Source organism: Onychomys torridus, chromosome 1 (genome assembly GCF_903995425.1).
Source record: "Onychomys torridus chromosome 1, mOncTor1.1, whole genome shotgun sequence".
Lineage (NCBI taxonomy): Eukaryota > Metazoa > Chordata > Mammalia > Rodentia > Cricetidae > Onychomys > Onychomys torridus.
The window spans coordinates 112,650,140-112,665,681 of record NC_050443.1 but is presented as its reverse complement, the minus strand read 5'-3'; the positions used below and the strand labels follow the sequence as shown (position 1 = coordinate 112,665,681).

Genomic DNA, 15,542 nt, shown 5'->3' with positions numbered 1-15,542 from the left:
TCACTAGGGCAGTGAGTAAGCAGAGTACCAGGAAGAAAGGGAAAGTCCTGGCCTACCCAGACCTTGTTTTAACACTAGAAGGAGACTTGTGGGCTGTCCTTTGGGGTGTCACATATCCATCATCTGACACAGAGAAGATAAGGAGGAGGAGACAGGATACCATGGAGGGATGCCCACATTGGAGAGTGGAGTTGCAATGGTGGCTTCCATGTGTTCTCTAGAACTCCCCCTGCTGGAGAGTTAGGGACTGGCAGATCCCAGAGATTACTAAGGATGGCTCCATGTGAGCAATTGAGGACTTTGCAGTGCATGAGTCTCAGGGAGGAAGCACCTTGAGTATGTATGTCCTTACCCAAAATGATAGTCAGATTTTAGGAAAGATGAGGGAAACACACTCGCATGGTTAGATATGGTAAATAATACACAGAGATTGCAACTGCATTTTCTGACATCATCCCAACTAATTTACCAGACATTGAGCACACAAAATACATGGTATCAAAGACATCCAGATACACATGAGAAGAGGAGTCTTCGATGATTCCCAGTGTTGTTCAGAAGGAGCTGGTCAGGATGAGGGAGCAGGACAGCAACATGGCTAATGAAGTCTCATTGTAGAGAGGGGTAATTGCATTGGTATGCAGAACCAGTGCCAATCTGAGGCTGTGCAGAGCCACTTGGAGCAGCAGCGTCTCTGCAGCCTGTGTCAACCGACGATTATCTCCTTGTGGAAATACCCTGTCCAGTGTCCCTTCAATTATTCCACTTGTGCATATTGAGTTCTTTAGCAGTATGAGCCAAGGCAGGGGGGAAAAAATCCACCTTCCATCTAACGTATATCGCTGTGTTCTTATTCACACACTTTAAGTGGGGATTGGGGACAGGGACAGGATGGAATCCTTGAACAATACCTTACACAATGTTATTCTAGTATAATAGAAATATTTTTTAATAAAATAAGTTAAGTCGGGGGAAAAGAATAGCTTTGACAGGCCTCAAAATTCTCCTTGAAAATTCCCAAAGCTAATAATCCAATGTCTTTCAGTATTCTTTTAGAACCTAAAAATACGCTTATCTCTTTCTCCCCAGTATGAAAGGACTTTTAAAACCTTCAGCAACACCTTGCTTCCCTTCTGCAGACACTGTGAAACTAACAATGGCACTCAGAAAGAAAACTGCTCCTATCCCCACATCTTGTCTGCAAAGCAATGACTTACATGTTACCCAGGGCAGGAGAAGCCACAGCAGCCACAGCCCTCACCTTTGGTTAAACCACAAGGTGAAAGTTAGGAAACCTTGTGCTGAAGTCCAAATTAGCACCAAGGGAGGAGGCAATTTGTCGATTTCATAAAGGAAATAAATGCCCAGCAGTTTTTAGGTGAATGTGGGGATTTTCTACGGCCTGAATACAGATTCAGACTTGCCCCTAATTCCTGAGTTGGGCTGCAAAAAATTCTGAGTAGATTTCAGTGATTTTCAGAGTGCAGTGGTTCCCAGGCCGACTCAGCAGCCTCTTCCTTTGGCCAACCATCTGAAAACAGCATCCTGGAGACACACAGGGCCATCCCCAAGACTCCAGAGACCGTGAACAGCCTAACACTACTAACACCATTATGTGTAAGAACTAAGATTGCTCCATGCTGGGGCTCTTGTGGCTGACACTGGGCTGCAGCCTTTGTTCTAGAGGAGCAGAGTTCTGGCCAGCGGGCTCAGCTGCAGGCTGCTTTACCAACTCCCAGCAGTGTGTCCAGGAAGCAGTCTATATGTCGGAACAGAGGAATGTCCATCTTCAAAATGACAGAAGCAAGTGAGGCGTGGACTATGATTATAACCAAATCCTGGTACTTGGGGGCACACTGGAGTGGATTTTAGGAAGGATGAAAGTCCTGCATTCTCAGAATTTTTCTTCTGTTACACCCCAAAGATAGAAAACTGTGTGCTCATCACTGAGGCTAGAATGGCAGTGTGTGACTGGCTACCTTTGGGGTCTGTGGCCTGGCCATCTGGAGGGATGCTGGTCACCAATCATGTGAGGGAAGATAGATGAGTGGACTTTAGAAAGATGGAGAGTGTCCCTTAGATGTTCTATGGGGAAATGTTCGCATGAGAACAATGGTTACTTTGGGTTCTGGTTCTTCGACCTAGAGAGGTGGTTGAGGATGTAGATAAACAGGACCAGAAAGGACTGACCTAGATTCCTTTAGCACACAAGGAATGTGGCCTGGCAAGATCCCTAACTGTAAGTTCCTCTGGACAATGCTGGTGTTTTCCCATGGGGCTGATGTCTAGGATGTCCATACAGCAGACACCTTTGCTGCCACTTGGTGCTGTACTCAGAAACATTACTTAAACTATCTGAAGCCACAGGATAAGAGCTCCCTCAGGCCCCTGTGCATTGGCTCCTGTGGTTGCCTCTCAGTGGAAGATTCTTCATCACCATTTCACAGCCAAGGGAGTTCAGGTCCCCAAGGTGAGATGATTTATCTGTAGTGGCAGAACAAGACCTGAAGAGTCACCATTAGCACCAGGGACTCTGTGATCCAACTCAAAGAGAATTATAAACAGAGGCTAGGGATCTGAAGTTCACTGAGCCACAGAGCATTGGCAGGCAGGAGAAATGAAAAAGGTGGGTGTTTCTACTTCAGAAAACAAGCAGGTGCTTGGGGTGGGGGCACACTCACCTGCCTTTAACCCTTGCCTGCTATAGAAGGAGAAGCTGCGAAAGATTTCACCTGGGGCATTCATTTAAGCTGAAGTGTAGACATCATTTGGAGGAAACTAAGTTCTGCAGGAGCTTCAAATGAGAAGAGTACAAAAGCACCAGGACCCTGAACTGCAACATCCTATGAAATACTAGGAGAAGCATTAGGAAGAAACTTAGTATTGTACTCAGGAAGGAAAAAGAGCTTGATAGGGGCTGAGAGAGCAGCTTGAGACTTAGGGTAGGGCCAACTTTTACTTCTTTAGAAATATACAGACTATGCAGAAGGGATTGATCAGTTGATAAAGTCCTTACCTTGCAAGCATAGTGACCAGAGCCCAGCCTCAGAGCACACATTAAAAAACACAGGCATCCTGCAAATACTTAAAATCCCAACAATGGGGAGGTGGAGACTGGAAGATTCTTGGAGCTAGCTAGCAACAAGCCTAGCCTTAGTTGTCAAGTTCCAGTCCAGTAAGATGATAGATAGATGGATGGATGGATGGATGGATGGGTGGGGTGGATGGGTGGGTGGGTGGGTGGGTGGATGGATGGATGGATGGATAGATAGATAGATAGAGACAGAGCAAGCATGTGTACATACATTAATACTTGCATACATACATAAGAAATATATAGAAAATTATTTTTATAAACTCATAATTAAGACTAATATTTAAGAGAAAAGAATTAACCAAATAAATGAAATGTCTTTGCATCCTTTAATCATGAGCCACCAGGAGCCACAGAAGAATGTGGCCAAGGTGTTGCAACATTTACAGACACAGGACTACTGCCCACTGGGAATTCCTAATGGGAAGCATTGTTTTGGATGTCTGGAAAGAGAATAGAGGTGTAGATACAAAAAGGAAAGCTTCAGAGGGGTTCAATAACAAGCCCTGGCAATAGTTGTAAACATGGGACCCAGGGATCTTTCTCTTTCATTCAATACAAGGTGTAGCCTGTTATCTGATGCCAAAGCCCACTTACCCAGAAAACCCTGGCCAGGTACCAATACCTAAGCAAACACAGAATTCTCCACACTTAATGCCATGCAAAGAAAGAACTCAAAAGACAGAAGATGAGGATTTGTGGTCAGGTTGCAGAAATTGTGTGTAGCTGGGGTGGGGGGGGGGTGAGGAAATGGAGTGTGGGCATCCCATGCTATGAGCCAGAGAAAGCACCAGAGCTGAGTACAGGAATGGCCACAGGAAGCAGGCAAGTAGGAGCTGATGACACCATCAGCCTGCTCGCAGGCCTCCCTGCACTCCATGTGGCCTACTGGCGGTCGTTGGAGAGGAAGGACTGGAGACAGAACAGCTGTACAGTTCTGCAATATCCAGAACCTCTGCTCCTAGCAGACACCAGTGGCCACTAAGATCCGAGAAACCTTTGCTCTAAGTCAGCCAGAGATAACCAGACACTTAACCTTGCAATACTGCCCTATGTAGCCAGCCATCTACTACAGACCCAAAGTAACCCAGTGTGCACTTTGACAACAAGAAACTGCTAGCAGACAGCAGTGGGCAAAAGTGCACATTTTTGTTACTTAACAGCCAGGGTTCACCTATCCAGAGTGTGGGTGGCTGAGGCACACATGTCATCCCCCAGGCAGGTACACAGCAACCTGGACAATACAGAGCAAGCAGTAAGGAGAGGCAGGGATCATGGTCACTGTGCCATTGAACCCCACTGCCAGGCTTGGTGGCCCTCTCCTATCAAGGCTGCTCCAGGCTGTAGCATATTGGATGAACACAAACAGGAGTCTGCTCAACAGATAAAGTCGAGCCATTTCGTTAACAAGAACTCAGATTAGATTACTCTGTGATTACATGGTTCCGAGGTGTGATAAATTGGTTAATGACAGGATTCCCAGTGTAGTTGCTTAATGGGAATTCAATAATTACAGGTGCCCAGGACTGTACGGTAGCCTAGGAGATGCTGGCTACATGCTCTGTTCTAATAACTCAAAAGCTACCTGGGACAGTTGCAATGGCCTTGACATGGAGGACGTGTTACGGCATTAGCTTAGCTAAATGTCACATCTCACAGACCTCTGAAAGGCTCTTGTTGCCTGAATGTCCAGGCTGAGAATTATCTAATTCTCTTCTTTATCAGCACCAGGCCCAATTGTAAAATCTGCAGTCAATACATAATAGTAAGAACAAAGTAATATTTGAACTATTCACTAATAGTTAAGGGACCTTTCATAGACCTGTATGTTTGAGAATGTGTTCTTTCTAGAATTTGGTAAGACAGCAATTATCTCTTATTGAACTGAAGTAAATGGAAGCTCATTGACGATAAGAGAATTAACTCACCCCTGCTCCCCAGGCTCCTGCAACAAGACAGGATCTCCTACTTTCTCTGGTACCACAGCCCAGACAAGCTGGAATGTCACAAGTTCAGAACATTCTAAAATTTTCACTTTGCACAGCTGTCCCTAGAAGGGGTCTTGTCTCTACTGCCACACATTCTAGACAAGCAACACTTGACCTCATGGGCTTCACTTCTACTTCCTGGAACTGGGAGGATTTGAACAGACTCCTGACAGTTGTCCTCTGACTTCCACATGTCACACACACACACACACACACACACACACACACACACACACACACACACACAATGTTCTTAAAAATGAATGGAGAAGAGAATAAGGCTTCTTGTGTAAGAAAGAGGAAAATAGCCATAAACTTCTCTTGACATTAAAAAAAATAAACCCTCAGTGATATTACAGCCTCTGACAATAAGAAAAATGGTGTACGGGAATTAAAAATCATAAACTGGTACATTCAATAGGTCTTGAACTTATTTTTAAAACTCCAGGTAATACAGCTTTGCTGGTTTGTGTTCCTGAAATGTCAGAATTTGGCTGGGATTAATGGTTCTTTAAATGGATAGGATTCCGTGTTTATAGATGGTTCATAGGCCCCCGGCTAGAGAAAGAAAGGCATGAACATTCACTGAACTCTACTGACATTTAGTCTGGCATCTGGACATGAGGGCAGGGTAGAAGACTCCATAGCCCTAGTCCAAACCACATGATCTAAAAAGCAGGGGGTGAGAAGAAAGGCTCCACCATGCCACATCACCACAGAAAGCCACGTGGGCCAGGAGATCCATTAGGAGTAGGTTCCTGCGGCCCATCACTGCTTACCAAAGATGGAAGTAACAACTCTAGTATACTGACAGCATTCCTCACAGAATCATCCTAAGTAGTGGTGTATATTCTGAAACACATCTCCAACCCTACCTTTCTAACACAAACATCCTTGCACACCCTTGCTCCCACAGTGAAATTATAATCTTGTATTCTTTTGACCAAACACGCTATGTGCTGCTTCCTGGAAAGCTGTCCTCAATAGTAAGGAGAACCTTTCAGCAGAGCTCAAGTGACAAACACCAGAGTCCTCCCCAGGGTTTATTCCTAGCTGTGGTCCTTAAGAATGTTTGAGACTAGTACGATTTTGCAAGACCAAAGTCATTTGATTCACAGTGCTTTCGGCCCATAGACTTCTCTGACAGTGGTGGCTGCATTGGAAGAGACTTCTGGATGCACTGTGTGTCATGACTTCTGATAGACTTGGACTTAAATTCTTTATGTAAGGTGTATGTATATTGTTCTTGTGACCAGGTGCACATGTGCAGGTGTGCATGCATGTGGAAGCCAGAAGTGGAGTCACACATCTTCCTCTACTGCCCTCCATTCTACTTAAATTTCATTTTTATTCATAACTTGAGAATTCTGAATAATGTATTTTTTATCATATACACTCCCTACCCCCTACCTCCTCCCAAGTCTACTTCCCCAACACAACGTTTTGTCCTTTCCCCCCTTTATTCATGAGCCATCTCCCTAGCCCCATGCTACGCTGTGAAACAACTGTGTACTTTGGAACTTTAAAGACTGGCCTGTGAACATAAGTTCTTTTCCAAAGAAGAGGAGTGAATTGGGACTAGATCACAGTGCTCAATAGTTAAAAATACATATATGATATACTCAACAGCTGATTATTAAACAGTGCAGATGTGTTATAAATAGACTCTGAATGAATAGAGCCCTGATTGGGGGAGGGGGTGTCGGTCACCAGATCTCTAGGGTCCCACACTAACCCCTGTGTTCTGTCTTTCTAGTGTAGAGCTGGATTTTAAGCTACAGGAGGACAAGCTTCAGCCTGTGCTGAGAAAACTGCACCCTGTTGAGGAAACTCAGGTCATCCCTTCGCCTTACGCTCAGGAGACTTACTCCTCCACGCCCAAGCAAAAATCTAAAACCGAGTCCAAAAAGCATGGAAGGTGGAAACTCTGGTTCCTCTGAGACTCGTGGGCTTGGGAGTCCCCAGGCCGTCTTTCCAACCCACTGCGAATTAAGTCAGTCCTTTTCCAAAACGGATAGGATCAAGGGCACGGTGGTGCCGACGCGTGCTCCCTGCTTCTCGCCCTGCGGCGTACCAAAAAGGCCTTCGCACCAACATAGAATTAGCAGCGAGGGAGTGACTGTCACCCCTTGCCAGCTGTCCTTTGCAGTTCGCTGGTGTGGGGTGTAAAGTCTGAAATAAAACTATGTAATCAAAGATAAGGAAAAACTCTAACCCCTGGCACCCTCCCACTCCCCCTCAATCTATGAACAAGTATTGAGTTATCGGCGTTCCACGAGCCAGGCTGTCCCTCTGCAGACAGTGGAACTTTCCATTATTTTTGGCCTTTTATTATTATTACTTTTTTTTATTTTTTATTTATTTATTTATTTTTTTTTTTAAGGAAAAGAGAAAGCAAGCCTCCTATCGGCAAAGGACTTCATTTTTACCTTTCGTTTTGCAAATAAGCAGGGGGCGAGTGCAGTTTTCAGCACATTTAATTCCGGAGAAAGCACAATTTTTTTCAAGTGGTCGGAGACCATGAATAATCTCGAAAATGTGACTCTATGTATATCTGCCTTCGTGTGCTGTAGCGCTAAGCCAAGTGACCACATCTCAGTGTCACATTGACACCACAGATTTAGCACCCTCTTCATCTCCAGATGGACGACATGTTTACTGCTCATTTTCCAAATGGCCAGCAGCCAGGAACCACCCCTCCCCCAGCCCCGAGTCAGGATATGCCTTCAATCATTGCAAGCTGACAGGGTCAGAGCTAATGGACACTAAGCTTTCTTAGGTCTTGTTTTTTTTAATCTTTGGGTACCCAAAGGCCAAATGATGAATCTGGCAAGAATTTGAAAAGAGACAAAGATACACAATGGGTAATATAGTTACCTATAAATTACTGGTGCCTGGGCCGCAGCAGAAAGTGTCTTTGCGGTCAGTCCCCAGAGACGCTCTTTATCCCTGAGCCGCAGCCAGGTGTTTTATATAGTTCTTTCTGCTTTGTCACTACTGTGCAAGATCTGACCATCTCAGAGAGAAACAGTGTGTTTCCCTTCGCTGCTACCAATGGCCAAACTTACCATCGCCTACATTTAACCTATCAGTAAATTGTATTAAATGGCATACTTAGGGGAAAGCTGTGAATCCAAATGTTTTTAGGCATTTTTTAAATCCGCCGTCACACACAAGAGTTCTCTCTTGATTACACACGACAATGTAAACCTCCACTCCTTTATTTGTCCCTCATTTCTCTGCACCTTTACAAGTATCTTTTTTATAGAAAACAAAATCCTCCTGTGAGTTAATGATGTCTCTCAGTGTTCTGCTTCTCACATAGGAAGTGGGGGGGGGGTCTTCTTTTGCCTTTTATTTATCTTTCTTTTTTGTATAACTTAAGATTTGAATAGAGCATACCAGAAAAACCTGGTCTTCAGTATCTGTCCAGCACTCTCAGCTGGAACTCCAGGCTGGTGGCAGCCTCCTACCCGTGATGGCAAACCCACAGCAGTTCAGTTTGGGGAGAGGGTCATGGCCTCCTTTTGATGGGTAGGGGCTAAGGCTCACCATGCTTTTCCTCTGGACACAACAGTTACATTAAGTTCTAAACATTTGAGTTATACAAGGATCTAGAGATCAGCAATCAGATCTGGTCTTTAAAAGGAAAAAAAAAAAGCTAAAATAATATTTTGTGTGAATACTCTTTGGGGGTTACTCAAACCACACTACAGAGGTATGCTTAATTTGAAATGCACACACATACACACACACACACACACACACACACACACACACATACACACACAGAGGCACATGTGCACACATAGTCACGTACACAAACACATGCCTTTAAGGAAGTATGCTATAAGAATTCACATCCATAGAAGAGCAGTAAACAGACATGTTGGAGAAGAACCCTGACCAAGCTGATCCTGTACCTTGAAGGAAGTGCAATTGTTTTTTGCATACTAAACCTTTAAACATGTCTTTCACGTTTTTATACTGTTTTTAAATGACGTTATAAAAATGTTGGCAGCCAGTTTTCTCCTCATATGTTTGAAGCATTCCATGTTCTCAGCAAATGGAAGGAAGAAGGGTTCAGCAGCTTTCTGTCCAGTGCTGCACATCTGTCTAAATGCAAATATATGTGACTACCTGTGATGTCACTGTTTCAAGTCTAGGTCCCCAAATTAAAAAAAAAAAAAAAATTAAACATTTTAGAGTCAGAAATCAAACTCTGAAGATAAATTAATTCCTCTTCAAAAGAAAAAGCATCTCCCCAAACAGGAAACAAAATGTATTTTCAAGCTCATTTCATAGCCAATCACAATTTGCCAATGACAGAGGATGACCCTTCTCCTGGAAAGATTGAAGTCAAAACTTTCATTAAAAAAAAAAAAAAAGTAAAAAGTTCAGTGTCCCCTCCTATGTAGATGTACACATGGCATTACGTATAGAGAGTAAATTATTATACTTGTCATTAAATATTTATTAATTTTTAAATAAAAAAATCAAAGGTAATGTTTTGTGTTGCTAGCAAACTTATTTCACAGCCTCTATACTTTAGGAACATTCAAGAAAATAATAATGGGCAGATATTGGGCCTCGAAGGCACTCTGATGGGGTTTGCAAAGATGAAACTGTCATGTGCCCTGGGTACTCCCTATACCCCCAAACCCTGACTTAGAGAGGCCACTCTGATGTGTTTACCCAGCACCCTGGCATGGATTTAGCTACCAGGAACACAAGGTAACATTTTAAGGTAAGCAGGGTACATACATGCTTACAGTAACATGTGCCTAAACTGGGTCTACTTTTTAAAGAGCATCCAAAACTACTAAACTCACAGAGTGCTGCTGCTTTCCATGGCCTAGAGTGGGTGGCTTCTCTCTAGAGTAGCAGTTCTCAACCTGTAGGTTGAAGTCCCTTTAGCAAATGTCTATCCCCAAAAATATTTATATTATGATTCATAACAGTAGCAAAATTACATGTATGAAGTAGCAACACAATGATTTTATGTTTGAATGGGAAGGATCCAATGTCCTGAAAAGCTGTGCCATCTGAGCTCTTATGTGTCCCACAAGGTTCTAGTCTCTGCTGCATAGCTGAGTGTAATAGACAAGGTGCATGGGTTTCATAGCAGCTGTCCCAGATCAGCTGAAAGAAGTCCCAACCACAGGCAGAGTGAGGCAGGTACCTGACAACATCAATTTCCTTGTGGACCATGACAGGCATGTCACATCCCACACAGACCACCATTCACTGAAAGAGAAGAGATGCCATCAGATAAAAGAGTTTGGCGTGTTGCCTTTCATAGAAGTAGGCAAGAATTGGAATCGGCCAAGGGCCATGAACTTCTATCACATCATCTGATAGCAGCAGGCCAGTGTATAACAGGCCCACACACTGGCAGGCTGATTTTATAGGACTGTTTTTATCTGACTCAGTTACCACCAGTGGAGGCAGTTTCATGAGTGCCATCTTAGCTCAAGACTTCAACAACAGCTTCCCTCATCCACATCTTTCATCTCTTAAAAATGACCTTTCACACCTTTGGCCTCACATCAGTATGGAGCCAATTCATTTATTGAAAGAAAACATCTATACAACACAACGCTCAAAAATATCACCCAGTCTTGTGAATTAACAAACTAATCAAGCCATAATGGGTGGCAAATGCATTATGGCAGGAAAAGGTCATGTGAAAGGTACTCATTAGCTTTAAATACCTTATAATTAATATAAGGTACCTCTACAATCTGGTATTAACATGCAACAGTTTTACCTAGGCAATGACGTGATTTTTATTTCCTCTGCTGTTAAGCCTACTGTTAGTGAGCAACCTTGGGGGGAAAAGCAAGAAACCCCAGGACACATCAATGTTAAAAAAGCAAGAAAGATCACCCTGCCAACACCAAATATAAGTGAACTTACAAAGTCATTGCTCACACACATGTATACACTAGGGTGAATTTCTGAAGGCCACCGATATAGTTGGACAGCTGGTGTGATGCTTGTATTCAAAAGTCAAGCTCCCTCTATTTGAAACATCCATAATGCACTGTATTAAGTGAGGACTTTTAAAAGCATTTTCATACTTTAACATCCAAGAAATTATACATCTCAACACCAAAGCTCATGCAGAGGGATGTAATATATTGGTTACAAATTTGTTTTGAGTCTCAGTGAAAAGGCACTCTTCCCTGGGGTAAGAATTATAATTAACACCTTCCTTTCCAAATGCAGAAGCATTCCAGGTCCTTATAAATGACCTGGGATGCTAGGGAACATCCCACCCAGGCTGCTACTGCTCCTATCAAACACCTCTGCATCTATCCATGTCCATATAATAAGTATCCAAACACTGTCCATGGCTGAGTCCAGTGAGGCAGAGGCCCGTGAGGCAGAGGCTCCCAAGCTGGTGAACAACCCAGGACTTTTCCCACCCCTAAGCCCGTCTCTGTGGACTTCCCAGGGGCCCTTTCCATGAAGAGCTCACATCCCTGCCTGAGAGAAAACCCTTTAACCATTGTCCTCACTCAGTTCCCTTTTTAAAGGACTCATTATCAGAATGTAAACCTCACCATTTGAAAGAAACAACCAGTTAATGCAGCAGGAGAAGGAACGTCCCTACATGTTCATCATTGTTCTCAGGCCATGCCTCATTTCATGAAAGATGCATGTGTGGAGCTCCAGGACACACCAAATGGCTGATCTGGCCACCTGTGTACAACTACATGGTCCCTGCATAGTACCGTATATCCTGGGTGGGAACACTGTAATTCTAGAGCCTCAACAGGCTTCCACAAGGAAGAGAAAAAAAAAAAAAAAAAAGTAAAGTCAGACCTAATTCAACATAGAGTATTTTACTCAAGAGTCTCTGGTGGTGACCTGTTCCATTGGCACCTGTTTCATGTGGAGGTGGCTGCGGATGTGGGAGGTCAAGGGCAGGCCCATGCTTCAAGGGTCCATCTTGAACTTCTAAGAGGAGCAGAGATTACAAAGACGCTTTAATTCCATGGTAAGGTTACAGCCTAGCCCGTTTGCAGCAGTTACATGCTCTGCACTCTACAGCTGCCAAGGGGAGGGGCTTTGTTTATATTTTGTTAGTTAATTTACTGATTTATCCTTAATTATGACATTTAGGACCCAGAAACATTTTCCTGTGTATGAAAAGCATTCCCACGGACACTTCAAATGCAATGAAGTTAAACAAATGCCAGATGACAGAGTGCAAAGCAGAGCTTATATAAAAGCACTGCAGATGTGGGTGAAAAAAAGTGGCTGTCCGCTGTCTGTACGGCTTGTCCACTTCGGCATGAGGTTGCCCACTCCTAACTCGGGATTTAACCAGGCACAGATGGAATACCTAGTAAACACCCCGTGGAAAAAGCAAACCCGTTCTCAGAACTAACTTTGACGATGTCACAGAATAAGTCTTTTAATGAAATATGTCCACTCAGAAGTGTTTTTTTTTTTTAAAATAACTTCTATTTAAAAAAATCCATTCTGAGCAATCACTTATAACTTTCCAGCTGATTCACAGTTATATAATTTCCACTACAGTTATGCAAAGTGAGTAACCCAAGAAGATGGGAATCTCTGGGGCACAATGGAATGGTACAGCTCACCTACAAGAGATCTGTAAACCATTTTCTGCTCTGTTTCCACCCTAGCAGACCCACTGATGAAGCTTTTGTCTCCCTTGTCAGGGATGCTTTTGTGAAGATCCTCCACTAATCTAAATTCACAGAGCAACAGGGTAGCATTAAGTTAATGCATGCATCCCCAGCTGGTGCAGGCAGGGACGCCAAGGTGACCCACGCTCACAGGGGAAGTTCTGCAGGCCCACTCCTCTGAAGATACTTGGGATGACAGACAACTGACAGACACTTCTCCACAATTCAAATATTCAATGGCCAACATCCTGATATATCTTGACACCGTCATCATCGTTCATTAAATAATTACAGCTCATCAGTCACGTTTCTTTTTGTGATTTTCGCCATGACAGCTTGGTTTCACCGGGACAGATTCAAAAGGAATCCTTGATTCTTTTTTTATCTGAGATGTTCAGAACTGGGAGTCGTTGGCTTAAGGCCTCAATCCCCCTCTTGACTTCTGGAGACTTCTGTGAAGGCCATGGATTTGGTAGGCACTCTCTGACAATATCTTGCATCCCTGATACCTGCTCCCTGTGGATGTGGCTACAGAGGTGTAAGGCCTAAGGGAGGTCCTTACTTCGTAGCCACCTTAAGAAAACTCAAGAGTTCATCTCAAGGAATTGTTGAGATGTCCTCAGAATGCAAGAGTTACTCCCAGCTTGGACGCTAACCCGTCGTGAAACTCAGCATCAACTCAGCATCTGGAGTCTACCTGCAGAAGACTGGGTAGGGATAGAAAAGGGCTTAGTTCCCCGCGCAGCTGCCTACATGACTAGTGGGAACCAGAGGGGAGTTTCTATTACTCTTTGATTCTTGCTGAAGTGAGCCACGGCCATCAGCACTCCACCTTGGTCTCGCAGCTGAGACAAGCTGGCACTAGAACCAAGAACCACAGATGTGCTGGTCCAATATTCTGTAGTGGTTTAGGCAGTGGGGTAAGCCATAAACAAGAATCTTCCCCAATGTTAGTTAATGCCCAGCTCAAGTGGTCAATATAAATTGCTGTGGTTCTTAGGACTCAGCTAGGAAAACATTCTAAAGGCTCTCGAACCCCATATTCTGAGAGCTCCACTCACTGCCCTCTTCCCTCTATCAAGCTTTGTATGCACTTTACAATCGCTCATATCCTACAGTACCTGTGTGACCTTTTATAAGCCTCCTCTCTGCCCTCCTCTCCCAGGTTTAACTGCTGGTCAGGGACTATGAGTCAAGACTACAGCTCTAAGGTAGGAGTCCCTCGCCATAGGGATGGAGCTCAGTTAGTGTCCAACTAGCCAGAGGGCGAAAGGGATATGTATCCCCAACAAAGGTAGAATCATGTTCCCTAAACAGAAAGAGAACCTTTGTTCCCTTAACAAGACACAGTCCTGTCTCCCTAACCAGAGACAAAACTGCCCCCCGTCCCAAATAGAACACTATCCGTCTATCTCAGATAGAGGCAAGGCTAGTTTATCAGACACCTTGTACTCATACCACCTGCCAAGGGGACCACATACGGATGCTGAAGCCTCAGCAGCATCTGAAAGCCTTCCATCTGACCTATTCTAAGAAGGGCCACTGAGGACACAACACAATGATGCTCACTTCAGCTTCAAGCCACACTCCATCCATTCTACCTAGAGCCCCTTTCCTAGTCTCCATGCCTAGAGCCCCTTTCCTAGTCTCCATGTGAGCATGTGCAAAGTACACCAGAGCCTGACTGCAGGGGAGCCCCCAGAAGACTGCAGTCTACCCCTAATCTTGTTCATGGTGTTCAGTCCCCACTGACTAGTAATATACAGAGATGTTTCCAGGACGTGAGAAAGTAAAAATAGGAACACATGAAGAGTACCAAGCTGGAAAAGCCAAACTTCAATGATGGCCAATTCACATGGAAGCCTGTTATGTCTATATTCCTACTTTTGACAGCCCAAACTTAGACTATACATGCCTATTCAAGGAAAATCTGAACACGATTTGGAATTCAGAGGTTCACAGCTGTACCTTCTGGGCTACCTGCCTACTTCACCCACATAATACCTTCTGTTGTGAAGCCAGTACATAGGGACACAGGCTGTCTGTAGGGTTTCTATTGCTGTGAAGAGACACCATGACCACAACAACTCTCATAAAGGAAAACATTTCATTGAGGTGGTGGCTTATAGTTCAGAGGTTCAGTCCATTACTATATTGTCGGGGAGCATGGCAGTTTGCAGGTGGACATGGCGCTGGCTAGATCTTGATCAGAAGGCAACAGGAAGTGGACTCAGTGCCACACTAAGGGAAGCTTGAGCAATTGAGACCTCAAAGCCCGCCCCCACAGTGACACACTTCCTATAACAAGGCCATACCTCCTAATAGTACCAGTACTTTTGGGGGGCATTTTCTTTCAAACCACCATACAGGGCTTGGGCTGGTATGGCTTTGAAAGCCCAGCTTCCCCTCATTTGTTCATTCCCTGGATATATATGGACGGAATCAGCGTCACACACTAGCACAGACCAAGGTGCCTTTCCTGACTGCCAGTGAAAAGGCTATAAAAGCTGTTGTTTCTTTAATTCAGGAAGCTACTTTGTTTTCCTCCCTCATGAGAGGCCATCCAGGAGGTTAGCTAAATAAGGACGTGCACTTGATGTAATAAAATAAAAACAGTAAATATGTCGCACATAGGGATCTCATGCCTTAAGTAACTGAATTTAACCATTTGGGGGGATGAGTATGACAAATTCTGCACACCAGTCACCATGACACCGACTTACAATGACCATTGAAATTTGATAAGAAGTTCTTGAAATAAATCATCTTCCACAAGTAACGATTCATTGTGAGAGA

At 44.0% G+C, this 15,542-nt stretch overlaps 2 protein-coding genes across 2 annotated transcripts in view; one reads left to right on the top strand and one right to left on the bottom strand.

The window, feature by feature from the left end:
* Positions 1 to 8,865, top strand: part of Insyn2a (inhibitory synaptic factor 2A) — a 56,450-nt gene extending 47,585 nt beyond the window's left edge. Inside the window, exon 4 of the mRNA XM_036196894.1 lies at positions 6,839 to 8,865. Coding sequence (XP_036052787.1) covers positions 6,839 to 7,022 — 184 coding nt within the window. The 3' untranslated portion in view covers positions 7,023 to 8,865. The remainder of the gene's footprint in view (positions 1 to 6,838) is intronic.
* The window catches only part of Dock1 (dedicator of cytokinesis 1), a 453,773-nt gene that overhangs the window by 282,171 nt on the left and 156,060 nt on the right, over positions 1 to 15,542 (bottom strand). The window lies entirely within an intron of this gene.